General features: G+C 37.1%; 1 protein-coding gene across 4 annotated transcripts in view; it reads right to left on the minus strand.

Annotated features, from left to right (window-relative positions):
* The window catches only part of LOC127451319 (septin-9-like), a 148488-nt gene that overhangs the window by 24136 nt on the left and 104270 nt on the right, over window positions 1–20082 (minus strand). For all 4 annotated transcript variants that reach the window (XM_051715906.1, XM_051715908.1, XM_051715907.1 and 1 more), the window contains one exon: window positions 6194–6382. In XM_051715906.1, the coding sequence (XP_051571866.1) occupies window positions 6194–6382 (189 nt within the window). The remainder of the gene's footprint in view (window positions 1–6193; window positions 6383–20082) is intronic.

Consider the following 20082-nt stretch of genomic DNA (forward strand, 5'->3'; position numbering starts at 1 on the left):
ATATATATATGCTTTATATATATGCTAGTGTCATAGAATAAAGCAGATACATGTCTTGTTCTGAGTTCTAGTTTAGCTGACATTAAAAATACCACCATTACTGTAATTAGTTCTCCACATCAAAAACCATCACCATCATTTGAAAAACATTTCAGTCTCAAGTATGTGGATTGCCAAAAATAGCTTATTACCATTTCTCTGAGTGTTGTCAGCTTGAACTGAATAGCAGCTTCAGTGCACCGGAGTGGTCATGTGATCAATGAAAATGTCAGTTCAGTGAATGTCAGTTTAATTAGAATTCCTCAGTTAACTCTCGCATTTGTGGCACTGTGAATGTATGTTTTTATGAGTGTCATTTTTTCCACTTTACTGAAGGTGAGAATCTAATTAAGCTCATTAGCACATTGCATCAAATGGTCTAAAAATACTGTACAAACTGATTTTTTGCAATAGCACGTGTCTCATGAACCACAGAATAAAATGCATACAAGCAAACACCACAAAAACACACTAACCTAAAGACAAACACACAAATGCACATGGAACAACACAGCCCGACTCATGGCATTTAATTGAGCACTCCTTGAGAAACAACTCCTGTAATTGCATTGCATAGGTATGTGGTTGGAAGTGTTATGGAAAATGTACGTTTTTATTATCATAAGCTTGTTTTATTAAAGTAATTAAATGCCTCCCCATAATTTATGGCACCCACACTTCTTTTTTTTCTTTTTCACTCCCCATTTCTCCCCAATTTGTCATGCCCAATTCCCAATACACTCTAAGTCTTTGTGGTGGCGTAGTGATTCAATCCGGGTGGCGGAGTATGAATCTCAGTTGCCTCCGCTTCTGAGACAGTCAATCCGCATATCTTATCACGTGGCTTGTTGAGCGCGTTACCGCGGAGACCTAGCACGTGAAGGCTCGCGCTATTCTCTGCAGCATCCACGCACAACTCACCACGCGCCCCACCGAGAGCAAGAACCACATTATAGCAACCACGAGAAGGTTAACCCAACGTGACTCTGCCCTCCCTAACAACCGGGCCAATTGGTTGCTTAGGAAGCCTGACTGGAGTCACTCAGCAAGCCCTGGATTCGAACATGTGACTCCAGGTGTGGTAGTCAGCGTCTTTACTTGCTGAGCTACCCAGGCCCCTGCACTCACACTTTCTAAAAAACTGTCTCTCCAAATCCTTAAAATGCTTATATTACAGAGCTTTTTTATAGCAAAGCTATTACAGTGTATCTGCAGGTATCAGCTCATCCAATTTAATACTTTTTAATACCCTTTTCAAAATCATTTAAGACTTGCTCGTTACTTCAATAACTATCAGGGTTAATGCATATACTTATATAGGTATCCATATACCCACCACTAGTTGCAACATGAAGTCACATATTAAAATGACACATTGCTAATGCGAGAGTAAAGGGCTTGTTTGATGCTGTATGTTTACTGTGTGTATTTTTATGGAGACATCTACAGTAGTTAAAGTTCATTACTTATGCTTATGTTCATTACTATAAACAAGGTACCTCGACTGGATGTCACTCCAAAAATCGTACATAAACATCCACTTTTTTAGTTTTTAGTGCACTCACTGAAGCTCTCGTAAAACATGAGCACAAATGGCCCTGCATTAATGACACTACCAACAAGCTTCTCCTTGAAGTAGACCAAATCAAATTAAATATGCTGTCATGCCACACGTGAAGCTTTGTGATTTTTTTTTTTTTTGAGGAACATTGTTTGAAAAAGCTGGCAAATATCTTCGTTCAACCTGAATGAGTGGTGCTTTACCACTGTTCTTAGATGCCACATAACTTCAGCCTGTAATGAATCAGTTGCCATTTATTTACTTGCACCAATACAGCAATTCAGTTGGCCTAATAAAAAGCAGTATTTACCAACATACTGTATATTTTTGTGAATTAACAGTATGTGCAAAATTTACAGTTCAATTTCACTCACTTTTTTGGAACCCATTTGAAAATTATTGTATTATATTATTAATAATATTTTAATTGTGGGTTCCTTTCAAGTTTATTATTATTATATAAAATAGAATTATAATTTTGAGGATTAGATTTGTTTTTATATAATAGTAATATATTTCTGTAGTATTTACTTCACCTTCACTTGGAGCTTTTATTTTGGCAGACTTAGGGCCTTTATTTTGGCAGTTTATTTAACAGTTTACATTGTTCCTCATTTCAAATCTGGTTAAACACTGTCATCTCCTTTTCTGTGATACTGCGTCACATTTTTAGATTTGTATAATAACTTGGCTTTGACTCTGGACTTCAAGACAGCCGATGGAACAGCATCATCATCCTTTAATTCACTCTCTCACTCCCTGTGATCTAAGAATGAGCGACACCTGGTGGTTCCATTGCAATGTGTCACAAAGTCGCTCTTCAGATCATTCGTATTTTCTGTTCCTCAGTGGTGGAAAGCGCTTCCACCAGATATCAGATATATTCTCCAGATATCACAAACATAGCTGTATTTTGTTCCAAATTGCATATATACTGCGGTTAATATGTACAGTTTTACAGTTATCTATGTAGCAGATATTAATTCTCTTCAATTATTTGTATTTTTTCAAGCTTTTGAATAAAAAGTTAATTTCACCATATCGTGTGATATCCTACAATAATCTGTGTTGTAAAATATTGTACTAACTTTTCACACTAATTCATGTTTGTATTAACTTCAAAATTAGTTAAGTTAATGTTGGACTGATATTTAGAAAAATGATGTTACCGGCATCTAGTCTCATCTCCACACACACCAACGCAGAGTGAAAGCACAGGACATTAAGATGATGGGATTAATTGTTAAAAAGTTTGTTGGTTACCAGCTCATGTAGGGGTAAAAGGAAATGAGATGGCAAATGAGAAAAGAGATATAGACATAAATGTAAAATACAGTAAGACTGAAATGAAAAGTTTAATAAAACAGCATATGAGTAGGTGGCAAAAACAATGGGAGGAGCATAGAACAGGAAGATGGTTTTATAACATGTTGGTAAAAATAGAGTAACAGGGTGAAATAGAAGAGAAGAAACTTTAATCTCTAGACTCAGATGTGGTCATACAGCACTTAATAGTACTTTGTATAGAATAGGGAAACATGATTAAGGGAAATGTGAAGTTTGTAATCAGGAAGAAACAGTAGAGCATGTTATGATGATCCGTCCGAGGTAATGAAAGAAAGATATTGATTTCTAACCTTAAGAAAATTAAGATGATTTTGAGCTGACAGGCATTCTAGGAAGAAATTCATGGAATGAATGTTTTACATTTTTTATGCAATATCTGAAAGCGACAGAGTTAAATAAAAGAATATAGGTCAATCAGGAGGAGATACAGTGCATTTGTACTAAGAATAGCGTAATTTGATCCCGTCCCACACTCCCAACCAGCAGGTGGTGGTAATGCATCTTTCCTTGTATGACAACCGCCATAAAAAATTAAAAATAAAGAAGAAAGCACAAGACAGTGCTGGTTACAAATACAGATGCACAAATTGTGTCACGTTCCATCATTTGAGTCAGATGTAATTTTTGGGAGAAACACGATTTTAGTTTAAGATTTTAAATTATGTCACCGTTATCTCAAAATTCAAACAATAAATGTTGTATTTATACTCTTTAATGGTGCATGTGACCGATTGTGGAAGATGGCCATTCAAAGAGAACGGGGAACAATGCCCCCTCTCCAACTTATAGCATGAAAACAACATGAATGAACCTCTGAGGGTATGTTGAAAGATACGGTACAACTTAGTTAAATGTGTCTTCTCATGTAAATCGCCCAGTCTGTTAATGTTGAAATGACAATGGAGAAAATGAATGGGGAATCTCTCGACCCCCGGAGCAGCACTCATGGGATCAGCACATATGTACACTGAACGTACAGTTGAAGTCAACAATTGTTTACTGACAGATTGTTTCACTTTTAATTGACTATATCACAATTCCAGTGGGTCAGAAGTTTACATACACTAAGTTCATTGTGCCTTTAAGCAGCTTGGAAAATTCCAGAAAATGTCAAGCCTTTAGGCAATTAGCTTCTGATATGCTAATTGGAGTCAATTGGAGGTAGATGTATTTTAAGGCCTACCTTCAAACTCAGTGCCTCTTTGCTTGACATCATGGGAAAAATCTAAAGAAATCAGCCAAGACCTCAGAAAAAAAATTGTGGACCTCCACAAGTCTGGTTCATCCTTGGGAGCAATTTCCAAACACCTGAAGGTACCACGTTCATCTGTATAAACAATAGTACGTAAGTATATAAACACCAAGGGATAACACACCCGTCACACCGCTCAGGAAGGAGATGCATTCTGTCTCCTAGAGATGAACGTAGTTTAGGGCGAAAAGTGCAAATCAATCCCAGAACTACAGTAAATTTACCTTGTGAAGATGCTAGAGGAAACAGGTAGTCAAGAATCTATATCCACAGTAAAATGAGTCCTATATCAACATAACCTGAAAGGCTGCTCAGCAAAGAAGAAGCCACTGCTCCAAAACCGCCATAAAAAAGCCAGACTACAGTTTGCAAATGCACATGGGGATCTTACTTTTTGGAGAAATATCCTCTGGTCCGATGAAACAAAAACTGAACTGTTCGGCCATAACGACCATTGTTATGTTTGAAGGAAAAAAGGGTAAGGCTTGCAAGCCAAAGAACACCATCCCAACCGTGAAGCATGGGGGTGGCAACATCATGTTGTGGGGGTGCTTTGCTGCAGGAGGGACTGGTGCACTTCACAAATTAGATGGCATTATGAGGAAGGAAAATTATGTGGATATATTGAAGCAACATCAAGACATTTGAAGTTAAAGCTTGGTCACAAATGGGTCTTCCAAATGGACAATGACCCCAAGCATACCTCCAAAGTTGTGGCAAAATGGCATAAGGACAACAAAGTCAAGGTATTGGAGTGGCCATCACAAAACCCTGACCTCAATCCGATAGAAAATTTGTGGGCAGAACTGAAAAAGCATGTGCAAGTAAGGAGGCCTACAAATCTGACTCAGTTACACCAGTTCTGTCTGGAGGAATGGGCCAAAATTCCAGCAACTTATTGTGAGAAGCTTGTGGAAGGCTACCCAAATGTTTGACACAAGTTAAACAATTTAAAGGCAATGCTACCAAATATGTAAACTTCTGACCTGTTGGGAATTTAATGAAAGAAATAAAAGCTGGAATAAATCATTCTCTCTACTATTATTCTGACGTTTCACATTCTTAAAATAAAAGTAGTGATCCTAACTGACCGAAATGTAAAGGAATGTTTTCTATGATTAAATGTAAGGAATTGTGAAAAACTGAGTTTAAAAGTATTTGGCTAAGGTGTATGTAAACTTCTGACTTTAACAGTCCACGTGAAAACCGCACGCCAACTCTATTCTCTGCTATCTGCGAGGCATGAAAGGTTTTCATTTGTAATGGTTTATTCAGCCTTACGGCCCAAAGAGGGAAAAGTTCAAACAAACAAAACAATAATACCTTGGATAATGTAATCTAAGACTTTAATACTTTTTAATGGCCTTATTTTTCACCAACTTGATTTAATACCTTTTAATACTTTTTAATGACCCATGGATACACTGTATTATTAAAACTGACAATGCAGAAAAAAAATAAATATTCAAAATCTAATAAAAAAAATGTAGACATCAGATGCAGAAAGGCATTATTTAGTAAACTTGCAAATAAAGCTACTAAAGAGAAAAATGAACCACCTACCTCTTCAGTATCAGTTAAAAATAAATCAGTAAAAGTAAAGCTAACTAATCTCTCATAGATCAACCCTTCAAAAAATGTTCATGTGTATTATTACATTACCCTACAAAAGGCAACATGCTTTTTTCCCAAAGCAACAGCAACACAGAAACTTCATTGAGAAAAATGGCTTCAAAGAATTTTAATTACTGCAGCTTGCCTTGGAATTATTGTGGATGTTGTAGTTGCTGCAATTTTCTTTGAAATTCAATAATAGTTAAGTCAAATCCTTCCGTCACAGCACAGACCATAGTCCAAGGCCTCTGACTTTGGTCATAACACAGTTTTGACTTAACACATTGTAACTGTGTTTTTTTACCTTTGCACGGCAGTACAGATGTGTGAAATTTAATCAAATGTGCTATGAGGTTAATCCATCTTATCGGTACACTCACCCACAACCATGATGTTGAGCTCAAAGCCCTGTTTCATAGCCTTCCTCCTCATCTGCTCCAGGATGGCATCGATGCCCACGTAGCTGGAGTCCATGCTGGGCTTCTCCAGACACATGGCTGGGGGCATCTCTGATATAACAGACTCTGTCATGATGCTACTGCTGCTGTAGCTTGAAATGACCTCTGACCCTGCAGACATGAATAGCAGATGCGATGAGTGCCTAATGCAAATCAAGCAGCAAGTAAAAATCATTCAGTACCATATTGATTTAACACTCATACAAAACATGATCTCTACAACATAAACTCCCACCAGCCTGCTTTATGACAAAAAGGCAACAGAAGCCACTTCTTTTGTGTGAGACACAATCATTCTGTGATAAGATCCTCATGTATTGATTAAAACACAATACCAACAGAAAAGACCATGTGTTGGCTAAACAAAATAAAGTTAAGTTTTGATGAGAATACAATCTGTTGATCCACAGTATTGTGGATTTATACAGGGATGAATTTAATTGGATTTTTGCACAACTTTCTTCTTTTAGACGGAAGCAGCATGGAAATCTAGCAGAAACGCACCCTCCTCTCTAATGGGCTTCACCGCAGAGCTCAACAGAATTCAACAGAGCCCCACTTTGGAAAGAGCAGCTCTTCAGTGGGCCCCATCACAAAGCTTGCAACCCCAAAGTGAGCCCCAAGGATCAGTTGGTCCTTCCAGCAGAAAAAGCCGTATAACACTCTCAAACTCAGTAACCTGACCCACTGGCAGCTGTCAGGGCTTGGTACAGTTATTCAGAATGCCTGAAGGTTCCTCTCCATCAGGGCACCCAGCCAACAAACCCACAGCCTCTGCATTCCTTGCTTCACGAAAAGATCTGCTTTTCCAGAGAGACTCAACTCTCCACTGTTACATTACATTACAGGTAAGCCAGGGAAACCGTCAACACAGAAACTTGTTTTGAACAGTAATCTGGACTATGTTGTCACAGTGTACAGGATAGAAAGACTGAACCGGTGAGAAGAAAGAGATGTGTATGTCTCATCTGGATGGTGATGAGAGGTTTAAGGAGGGCTTCTAAGAGAATAGAAAAAGCGTCAAGGATGCGAGACTCCCAGCCAATGCTGTCACAGCGACACTGAAACAAGGACAAAGAATCTGCCTCCCTGTCAACTACACAAGTTATTTTATTAAAGGTGCTGTAAGGAATTTTTTCATAAAAACATTTGCAAAAAAAATGTCCTACTCCCTGAAAGATATTAATAAAATAAGTGTCATGAGATATCTCACCTGTCTCTGTGACAGCTCTAGACTCTGTAAACAGCAAACAAAAATGTGTCAGTGGTCCGCGGTCAATGATGCTTTCTGCCTGTCAATCATTTTACGCATTCTCATAGTATTGTAGTTGCAGCGAATTACTGAAGCGTAAAGCAATTTTTTTTTGCCATGTTGCTTATAAAAGTTGTCAGCTGAGGGTGCTATTTTGCTGCTGCTGTTTTTATTTTGATAATCGATTAATCGGTCACTTATTTCTATGATTAATTGATTGATAATCAAATAAAAGCAAAATATTATTTCCTGTGAAATTGTATTTTATAAAAAAATTATTTATGATTGTATGCTATACATAGTGTAAAAAAAGGTTTTAAAATATAAATGCAAATGCTACAACATAAATAATAAAAAACTGTCTGTCCAGTGTATAGAAGCAGATAAAACCAGAAAAAAAAAGACAAAAAAACAATAAACATAGGCCTTCAACATAGGGCTATGTTAAAGGTGCACTTTTGTCTATGGACTTACACTGACACCTAGCAGCTTGAATGCAGCATCATTTAAAATCAACAGTCTTCAGTTTCAGACACCATTGTAGAAATGTAGTATTCACACTCAGTCATGCTTACTTTAATCAACGAGTGAAAGTGTCAAATAACAGGACGGTTAATGAGATGAAGCGAGTAGTATTTGGCTGGCCATGTGATTCTAACATGGAGCACCATGTGTGAACCCTCTCCATGTAGAATATAACAGCTTTTATAAGATTACTGATATGACTGAAGTCTTCATTTTAATGTGAGTGGTCATGATTTCCTACATAAATTGCAAAATTACAATTCATGTCTTTAAGACATCAACTTCTTTAATGAGGAAAAAATTACTGAGTGCACCTTTAACAAGACGTAGCATGTATGCTTATGATCTTCTCTGAAGTGTTCAACAAAGTGCTTCTGTGCATTGGACAATTGGTTTTGTTTAATCCGCTTCAACTAATTTCAGACATTTTTAAAAAAGGAGCATATCAGAATACTCGATAATAAATTTAGTTGGTGATCATTTAATTATCAATAATATTAATTAGTTGTTACACTACTATTAACATAATTCCTCATGAAAAAAAAAAATCCTCTTTGTCTCCAATTCAGTTACTCCTCTATATTATTGCTATTTCCTAGCACTAATTCTGTTATTCCACCCAGTGCAATTAGTCAAAAATCTCCATGTACAAAAATGCTGAAAAGTTTGCACTCTGAGCTTCCTTTTGTTAGACCCTGGAAACAAGAGGTTTAACAGTTTATCGTGGCATGATACATCGCGTTTTAAAACTTTGAAGATGTGCATAGTGGAGATTGGACAATGTTTTATTATTATTTCCACATCTGTTCTATCCAATACATGCGACATCCTACGCCTATGTCAAGCGGACATGCAAATGGAAATCGCTTCATTGCACACTTGTAGCCTGGTGTTGTATGATGAGTTCAGCTGAAACTAATAAAAAAAATAAAATAAAAAAAAAAGAGCGATGGAGGTTTATGCTTATTCAATTAACATCTATATGATTTAATATGTAATGATTATTTAGAGTTATTTGAAGAAGCACAAACCTCGATGGTTTGTTTACCATGAGGATACAGAAAGATCTTTATTAATATCAACAAATATCAGTAATATCAATTATAGCCAAAACATCTGGGAAGGGATCATTTTGACAAACTCTGTGATCAGAACTGCGATATGATAAACACTGATCATCATCTCATAATGTGAGCTGCTCAAACTGAGCCTCATGCGCGCTTCGAAAGCACTCAACAGTCAGTGATCTGAATCCTCATAATAACTGAGCAATGGAGGTTTATGCTTCTTCAATTAACATCTATATGATTTAATGTGTAATGTTCATGAAAGCACATGATAATAAATCACAGCCTTTTGCAGTTTAGAATTCGCGCAACAAACACCATATTGCCGTTTTTAATGTAATTCTGCAGACTTCATGTATACCGTTGTCCCAGAGAGCAAAGTCTTCAGGTTTAAATGATTTTAGATGGTTTCCCCCTCATCATGTAATCGAATAGACGGAAGCAAGAGATCCAATGTTCATTTGAAGCACGAGAGTGATCTGCTCTGCATGAGAGAAAATTACAAGTTTAGAGAGGTTTAATGATAGTACTGTATTAATCTATTGAATATAATGCTGAATATTATATGCAATGGATATATCCTAATGTCAAATGTAATGTCTGATTTGATCAGTAAATTTAGAGCGTACATTATTTAACTGGATAAGCATGAACCTCCTGATGTAATCAGTGAGAAAAAAAAAAAAAAAAACATTTTTTAATATTTTAAATGTATGCAGAATTATTAATATTCCATTTGGTATCACCATTGCCCTGTGCTGGAATGATATTTAGTCCCAGTACATCCCTGATGAATCATGTAACACTTTAATGAACAATACTTTAGTAAAGTTCTATTAGTGAAGGAACTCTTGTATATTTCTTAAAAGTAATAATAATAAAACGTTCAAACTTAACTTTTCTTGATTCATGCTTTGTTTTAAGTATTGTGAATCGAACCGAATTGGGAATCGAGTATCCTGAACTGAACTGAATTGTGAATGAGTGAATCGTTACACCTCTATTGGAAGCACAACCTCATGAAGCAGAGAAACAACCAAAATACCTTTTTAGCATGGAAAGTCCCTGTACCCCTTAACAACACTCTCATACTTACCTAAATGAGGAGTGACGACTCCTGTGTTCAGACAGCTGATGTATGATGAAGGGAGAACCCAAGAAAAAACGATCTAGCGCTCTCTGCTCTGATTGAATATTCTTCAGTTTTCTAAGAGGAGTTGGCAGTCAAGTCAGCAACAATCTTTTTCCTGACTAGTCATATGAACAAGGCTGTACTCATACTTTCCCCACCACACTGTTTATACTGCAGTTATACTGTAGCCAGTTAGGAGACACACCTAGCTTCTAACTCTAATGGCCAACAGACCACTTCTTCAGTTCCCCATTCCCTTCCAGACATTTAAAACTGTTTGGGTCCCCTCCTCCTTTCCATTCAGCCAGGTCAATCACCTTCTCCCTTACATTCCACTGCTTGGTAGCAACCCCAAAATCCACCTTCAGGGTAGAAGTTGATAAATGCACAGACAGAAAAAGTACTTTGGTGATGTGCTTTACAACGAGCCTGACCTGAGGGTGTAATGAAAGGTAATCTCTCTGCCCTCTTTTTCACTATTCATAAAGGTTAAACTGATTTTAAATAAGAACCAAAATGGCCCATGTCCCTTGCTTTAATTGCATCCTATGGCAAATGTAATGTTGGTAAGCATAAATGTCCAATAATCTCTCTGAATGAGAACAGAAGAGAAAGGGCCAATACAAGTAAGTGTTTATACTCTAGTCTCACAGTAATTGATAAATAATAAACTAACATACTCTACAATGCAACATAATATAAGGGAGACCAGGACTAGTTGTCACACTGGGAAGTTGTAACAAGGACTAAAACTTATCATTACTGAGATATAAAGTCAAAAGTCCAATTGCGCAAAAGGGTTTTCTCTAGCAGAGGTTTTGTATGTTGGTTTCAAACACCTAGTTCAAAACCCTCCTACATTAGAATCATTTTTGTGTAAATTTTCACAATCATCATATTCCTGTTACAGCTCTTGGGTAAACAAGTGAACATAAACCACAGTGGCATACATCAAGGCAAGGGTCAACTATATTATTAAGGCAGATTTTTCCCTAAAAGTTTAAATGTGTTCTTAGGACAAAGACGTTTTTCATGAAAGTCAAGTTGTTGTTACATATTTATCAGGGCAGATTGTCACGTGTATTTTAATTGTCATAAAATGTATACAATTTATCAATTACAATATCTGTTGGCCAAAACAATCTCCAGATTTTTTTGTACATTACTTTTCATGAATCGTTTTGTGCCTTATAATTGTTTTACTTTAAGTTTGCAACCTATAATTGGCTGTGTAATGCAGACATAGATTTAAAGAGAGGCATATATTTTGTTCTGGTGGCTGTAATGGGGGGATGTTGGTTCAAATGAAACAATGGCAGGTTCAACTTTCCCCATATTGTGTGACAAAGTAACCCGCTATTGGGGAAATTTGTCACAAAAGGTTAGTGTGTACAATGAACTGGATCTTCTTTCCTTGGAATTTTTTCTTTAACGCAATAAACACATTTACCAATATGACATTAGATTCTGACATTTCATTCAGCTCTGTGTGAGTTCTGAACACTGGTTGGAATAGGGCAGAACCTTTGCAATGTCTCCGGGGTCATTAAAATGATGCACACACCTCAAACACACAACAGCAATTCCATGTCAGTGATCAAGTGATGGAGGAAGGATCTCTTAACTGTAATTTTTTGTACAAAACAAACCCAGATGGGACTTGTGATAAGCTGCATTCACATGACTCACTCGAGTGAAGCATCAGCATTTCACTGGCATCACGTTGCGCTTCCATCTTACCAGAAGATTCGGATGAAGTATCATTACATGGACAGTGCCAGCGCTAAAATCAAAACAAGTTTTCATGTGGAGCTCAGAGCAGCGTGAATCATTTAAATGTGGCTTCATGATTGCTGTAGCAAAGTGAATAGTCATGATTAATATTGTGGAGGATGAGGGTTTAAGAGATGTAATGCCCATTGCAATGAATATGCAAACTATGGAAGCTAATTCTTTCAATTAGTCAACCTCCCACTTACACTTTGGGAAATGATTAATTTTACTTGAATTTGTGTCTTTATACTGTGGAATGCTTTGTTTGGGAAATGTTAATATAACATTGTTACTTTGCTAAGTTTTTTTTTTGACAGGAAAAGAAGTACATTTAGAGTTCAATTTCAGCACTTTCAAAATCTGCTATTAAATCGTGATTATGAAAAATTATGCGATTAATTAGGATTATATCACACAATTTTAAATGACTGACAGCACTAAATATAAAATAATTTAACATAGCCTAATAAATCCTAATATACCTTAACATAGCCTAATATAATATAATATAATATACCTGTATACTACAACAGGCATTTCAGATAAGACAGGAAAGGTGTTCTGGGAAGATGCTATTCAAAGATCTCCATGCGAAACTCTACACGGAGCTACTGGAGGGCCTCACCATGCAGTCTCTCTAGTCTGTTGAGAGCTTAATGTGCAGCACCAGTTTCAACAGATGGGATCTTTAAATCTGCCCCATGCAGCTCTAGACAAGAGCATTCACTGAGCATTAATTTACTTCACCAAACCTGCCCTTAGGAGGATTTGGAAGTGATCCTTTTAGGCTCACAGTAATGTCCGGCATCTTAATACCCGCAATCAAACAGAACCCTTCACAATAGCTGGAAGTTTCTAAAAGGCCCACCTGTATTGACGAAGGAATTCACAAACACCACAAATGCTGGTCAAACACAAATACTGGGTTTTTTACTTTGACAGAACACACAAGTCAAGCAATTTAATACCTTTTTCCAACTTCCCACAGGAGCTGGGATTGCCTAGAAGAACCCATCATGCAAGTTTGTTGACTTTGCCAAGTGCCGAGTTCTCCGTAATGTACTGAAAGTTATTCAGAACTGTGTTTTGTATAAATGTTTGCCTATGACACATTTTTCTTGTCCTCTGTTCATAATTCTTGGATTGGCTACAGCATCTAATTGAATAAAACAGTTACCCATCCCTGTGAAACATATTGGAAACCCTTGAACTCCCTGACAACAGCAGAGGCACAACAGAGGAACGAGCTGACCTACGAATCTATGATTTCCCCTTCATCCAGAATCATGTGACGTTTTTCCTAAATAATATTGTGCAATACAGTAGAGTAAACTAACCCCACAGCCTGTCCTACAAAATGGGAATACATGCCTGTAAAGGAGCTCTGAACACAGGTGCCTGCGCACATGCAAAGTGACTCCATACAACTCCAGTTCCATTAGCCCGGGCATTACAATGCCTTGGCAAATTAGCAAAACAGCTGGAAGACATTAAAATTACATTATCAGTGGGTGAGCGCTTCAAATTTAGGCTGCGATAGAATATTACAGCCAGCATGTTTAGATTATATCCCAACAACAATTAATTAGAAATTGATCGAGTAACTTGAAGATCTAATTAAATTATCTTTGTGCACGAGCGCAGTTTTCTTTCCTGTGTTGACGAATTTCTGATTGGAACAAGTTGTTGCAGTACATTTTGAAGGGCTAATTTAAAAAAAATAATACAATTAAAATAATAAAGTTTTGGCTTCTGCTATTTAGGGCTGCAACTAAGGATTATTTTGAAAATCGATTAAATCTAACGATTCTTAAAATGATTATTCAACTATTCGGTGATTATTGCAACGATTAATCATTAGCTCTTAACCTATCATTCAGCTTGTGCCCCGACATAAAATGTTGTATTAAACGTGCTTACTAACAATAAAGAGGACAAAATCATCTTTTAAAAATACCTCTAAATGACATTCACTGAAGTCTAATTCAGTAAAGAAATTAACTGAAAAAGATATCCTATTGTTATTAAGTGTTTTTGTCTTACTTTCCATTTTAGATTAGTTTTGATATTTATATTGGAAAACAAGCCAAAACAAAAACAAAAATGTATTTTGTTGCAGGGTATAATGGGGCAAAGACTACCCTCTCTCAGTTTTTGTTCACTTCAATCCATCTTTAACTAAAAATTTTGTACATTTAAAAAATAAAAACAACTCATTAATAAAGCTGCGTATTGCCAATTTTTTTTTTCACAATAAGAAATGCACAGTGATATATATTATGATTCAATAAGTTGCGAGCAATCTCGTTATAATCTAGCTGCATTAAGCATGCACGCTCGAGGGATAAGCGTCCCTGCGACAGTGTGTGCATCAGCCGGATGCAGTTTCAATCTCTCCGCCTTAGATCGGGACATTCGTGCAACTCATAGAAGAGGCTCTGACCACACAGAGAAATGCCAGTTTCAGAGTCTGTAGTCATTTACATGATCTGCTTCCGTATTATTTGAACTTTAATAAATCTATAATGCATTAAATATAACTGCATTTTTTTCTCCCCTTTTCTCCCCAGTATGGAATGCCCAATTCCCAATGTGCTCTAGGACCTCGTGGTGGCGTAGTGACTCAATCCGGCTGGCGGAGGATGAATCTCAGTTGACAGTCAATCCACGCATCTTATCACGTGGCTTGTTGAGCGAGTTACCGCGGAGACATAGCATATGTGGAGGCTTCACGCTATTCTCTGGGGCATCCACGCACAACTCACCACGTGCCCCACTGAGAGTGAGAACCACATTATAGCGAACACGAAGAGTAGAGTGACTCTACTCTCCCTAGCAACTGGGCCAATTTGGTTGCTTAGGAGACTTGGCTGGAGTCACTCAGCACGCCCTGGATTCGAACTTGCGACTCCAGGGGTGGTAGTCAGCATCTGTACTCGCTGAGCTACCCAGGCCCCCTATAACTGCATTTAAGGTGTAACACCAGGGTGTTTCCTTTAAAGATGCTCGACACACAAGTTTTGCTTCAGCGGAGCGCAGCTCCAGCTCCACTTACTGCACAACGAGAGTGCTTCTGCATTTACTTATTTTGTATTTTTGCATTATAATTCCCTCATACTTTGCGTTCCTCATCACCTGAAGCTGTTTGTGAAGTTTAGACTGCATCTGGACTGCGAGCTGTGTAATTCTTCCTCTCCTCAGTTAGACGCGAACTGCAGTGCTGCTCTCGCGCATCATCATTAGAGTTTAATGTGATCTCGTTACATTAAATGAAATCGAATGACTATTCAACAACAAAAATTGTCAACAATTTTATTTTATTTTATTGTCGACGTTGTCAATAACATCGACTAATCATTTCAGTCCTACTGCTATTGCTGCTCAGTGAGCAGGGATTTTCCTGCATTGATAATAATATTAATCTCGTGAGCCACCACCATGATTCACAGTGGGGATGGTATTCTTTCCACTATAGGCCTTGTTGACCCCTCTCCAAACATAGCGCTTATGGTTGTGACCATAAAGCTCTATTTTGGTCTCGTCACTCCAAATTACAGTGTGCCAGAAGCTGTGAGGTGTGTCAAGGTGTTGTTGGGCATATTGTAACTGGGCTTTTTTGTGGCATTGGCGCAGTAAAGGCTTCTTCCTGGCAACTCGACCATGCAGCTCATATTTGTTCAAGTATCGTCGTATTGTGCTCCTTGAAACAACCACAAAATCTTTTTCCAGAGCAGCCTGTATTTCTCCTGAGGTTACCTGTGGGTTTTTCTTTGTATCCCGAACAATTCTTCTGGCAGTTGTGGCTGAAATCTTTCTTGGTCTACCTGACCTTGGCTTGGTATCAAGAAATCCCCGAATTTTCCACTTCTTAATAAGTGATTGAACAGTACTGACTGGCATTTTCAAGGCTTTGGATATCTTTTTATATCCTTTTCCATCTTTATAAAAGTTCCATTACCTTGTTACACAGGTCTTTTAACAGTTCTTTTCAGCTCTCCATGGCTCAGTATCTAGCCTGCTCAGTGCATCCACGTGAGAGCTAACAAACTCATTGACTATATATACACAGACACTAATTGCAATTTTAAAAATCCACAGGTGTGGGAATTAACCTTTAATTGCCTGTGTGTGTCACCTTGTGTGTCTGTAACAAGGCCAAACATTCAAGGGTATGTAAACTTTTGATCAGGGCCATTTGGGTGATTTTTGTTATCATTATGATTTAAAAAGGAGCCAAACAACTATGTGATAATAAATGGCTTCATATGATCACTATCCTTAAATAAAAGACAGTTTTATAAAGTTTTTTTTTTTTTTTTGCATGATCAGTCATATTTTCAAAATCAATGCCAAAATGTCACAATTTCTGCCAGGGTATGCAAACTTTTGAGCACAACTGTATCTTGGTAAAATGACGTGATGCTCATTTTTTGTCTGGATCTATTAAGTTATTCAAAAATGCATTAATGTAATTCTCACACACACACACACACACACACACACACACACACACACACACACACACACACAAATAAAAAAATACTTGAAGACACCTTTATGATGAACGCTGCTTCAATGTCTGCATTAAATGTAATTTAGATGTTTTTATCTGGGGCTTTAAGTCAAAAATGTCTGTAACAAATGGTGTAGCCAACCAGAGACAATAAAATATAAATAAGTTAAAAGCTCATTAAAAGCTGAAATTCTTGTAAAAGTTAAAAATGTTTTTCAAAAATATTTATAAAGCCAATCACAAAGATTACATTTCAATGTACTTGACATGTTTTAAACTAAATTTTTTAAAGATTTCTCATTTTTATCACTTTGGACAACCTTTGCGTAAAGAAAATTAACTTTTCTACTGAAGGCTTTCAATGGAATTACTGTTAATTTTTCTGCTGCATTATCTGGTCAACTATTTTCAAGTGTTTCTTAATAGGCTACACATTTTTTTATATAATAGTTTTTTGTTTTCTCTATTTTTTAATGAAATAATGTGTAGTTTGATGTTTTTGTTTCTTTACATATAAAAGAGCTCCCCCAATCAGTTCCACACAGAGAGGTATAGATATTCAAAACTGATTAAAACAACAACACTGGTGGCATCAGATCGGCATCGGCCGATACTGAGAGATCAGGTATCAGAATCGGATCAGGAGAGAAAAATGGTTTTGGTGCATCCCTACAATAGACAGACACTTTACTGAAGTAAGATCACACAGCCGTAGTGAAATTTCATGCAATCCTCAATCTGATTCCTGTCAGTCATCGCTAAACTGTTGGGACAGAAAGAGTGTCGACTGACAGGTTTGTGGGGCCTCCACCACTAACAGACTCCATGCCTGAGGAGATAACAGTTAGACAAGCTGACTGAACACAACACCCGCAGAGAAAAACAATGTAAGGGTGAGAGGAGAGGTGAACGCACAGTCCTGCGGCTGATGATTAGCTGTATCCTGGATCAGAGTCTTGTTTTTAAACAACATGGTAACCATACAAATAACAAATCTCTTTCCAAGCCATCATCATAACAATATTTAGCATTCTTGATGTAATGAGAACCAATCACAGTGCTTGCCATTACAAACAACAAGAGCAGAATTTATCATCACTGAGAATCCAACCACATTTTCGATTGTATGCTATTTTTCAAAAATTAGCCTTTAGCATAACAAAGCACTCAGTTCACAAAAATCTATAAAGACCTCAAGATTTTTCACTGTCTCAGTGGACAAAAACAAAATTTCCATCAGAGACTACAGAGTTGGACAGTAATAGTCAACTCTGTTTTCAATTACTGGCAAAAAAAAACAACAAAAAAAAACAAACAAACAAAAAACCCACATCTTCTAACTTTGTAAGGTTTCCAACTATTCAATAGCTTCGTAAATAGATGCCAGCAACTCCAACACCAATAGTGAAAAGTTAGAAGTGAGGAAGTCAGACTGAGCAACTGATTTATATTCCCCTTTGCCTGAGGGAAAAGTTGCAAATCATAGACTGTGTCCGTGGTGGGCCATTTGTAGAGTTGACCCACAGGATTTGCTAGAGCAAAAATGTTGCATAAAGGAGAAAGGAACAATTTCATTCCAGTCCATAGTGCTCCAGTCAGGCAGTTATCCACAGTAGATCAAACCTCATTTCATAAATTAGCCCCTTACTGTTTGGAGTGTTTATAATGAATGCCATCTTACCTAGCAAGAAGTAAGGTACCTAGTTGATTTTCCGATGCGTCACAATCTTCATTTGAACTCTCTCGATATCGATTCTAAAATCCCAAGATCAATCTTTTACTCTATGCACAACCCTCTACAATCCAAGTAAATCATTCGCATAAGCGACCAAATTTCACGCTATGGAACTAAAAATGTCTCTTTTAAGCCACTGGCTGGTAAATGTTTAGATTTCTCTCACCAGTATTCCAGTTGAATGGGGGCGAAAAGTTCAGCACCGAGATCCTTTCACTGCATGTTGAGAGTAAAAGTTTGGTTTGACTCGTTCTGTGCATCCAAAGACGAAATCCATGCAATCCATTTATCATGGAATAATGTCTCTTTATATCCTTTCTGTCCTTAACAGTCAGTTGATGATTAAAAACAATAAAAATAAACATTTCATTTTAAATCACACATAGCACAGACGCAGTAAAAATAAAATAAGCGCACACCGACTGATGCCAGAAGTCTTAAAGAGACAGTACCAATTTAGCAAATTTGTTCTACATATCACTATAAATACTTGTGAATAGTACAAATAATGCATGTAAAAATTAAACATGTAACAAAAAACATATGCAATATAATATTTGCAAATTCAAGACATTTATTGATGGAATACACTGAATTTGAAAATTTTTAAAAGCCTAAATGTGACCAATATGATGAAAAATTAATGAAAATATAATTTGTAAGATTTATATTTTCGAATAAGGTTAGAAGGTCCCTTTATAATTAACAGCATTAGCTGATAGATAATTTCTTTCATTTGTAAGCAAAATGGACATTGTAAAAGTAATATGCCCATATGAATCGATATTGAATAAAATCAGAATCGAACGCTTGTAAATCGAATTGGAAAATCTGTATCAATACCCAGCCCTAGAGAAGACACATCTTAACCCATCAGAATCAAGCAGCCATAAGTGAACACTGTCCCTCTTGTCTGACATACAGAAGAGGAACAGGTATTTCTCTGAGTTCTTTCACATCCTCTGAATTCACGCTAAAATGCATGCATATGTAAGATATTACTTTACTGATAAGAACTCTTTGATGTGTTCCACCCCCCACCCCCCACACATTCCCTAACAAGATGTTTCCAAGAAAAAACAATCTGAGAGAATTCAAATCACCTTGTCTAATCGGTCAAATTATACCATTACTAGAATTTTAAAGACTGCAAAAAATATAGACATTCCAATTGGGTGCCATCACTGTTACAACCTTTCTTTCTCAGACAGTACATGACTATGGAAACAAGACAATCAGCACAGCATGTAGTGAGCCTGGGGACATGAAGTATACAAAAAACAACCTGCGCACAATTACAAGGATTATGATTAAGCTCTGGCAAATTACAAGATACACTGCCCAGAAGCAAGATCCAGCCATATATAAAGTTACAAAAGAACTCCAGCAAGGTCAGAACTACAACAAATCAACACACAAAACAAGAGAAACAAAAGGAGAGAATGAGAAAATTTCTGATCTCCCACAGAGGGCAGAAGGGAAACTGATGTTAACTCTACACAAACACAGGGTGTTAGACTCATATAGTGTGTTTGTGTAGGTGTGATGACTGCTCTTTCAGCTCTGGGCTGAAAAGTGTGACCTATGCTGCTCGGGGTTGTAAAAGCAGATGGTGTCATGTGCACAATGGAAAAATGTCTGCAAATGACGGATTTCATACTCCCAAACTGGCAGAGAACAGCAGAAATGCAAGTGAGTGATAAGGATGCCATGAAAAAACATTATGGGACAGGAAAAATACCAAAACGTTCTGCTCATCAAGTTTTACATTTGAAGAAACAGAAATGAACATAAGTGACTTTGCAAATAAGCTC

Source organism: Myxocyprinus asiaticus, chromosome 14 (genome assembly GCF_019703515.2).
Source record: "Myxocyprinus asiaticus isolate MX2 ecotype Aquarium Trade chromosome 14, UBuf_Myxa_2, whole genome shotgun sequence".
NCBI lineage: Eukaryota > Metazoa > Chordata > Actinopteri > Cypriniformes > Catostomidae > Myxocyprinus > Myxocyprinus asiaticus.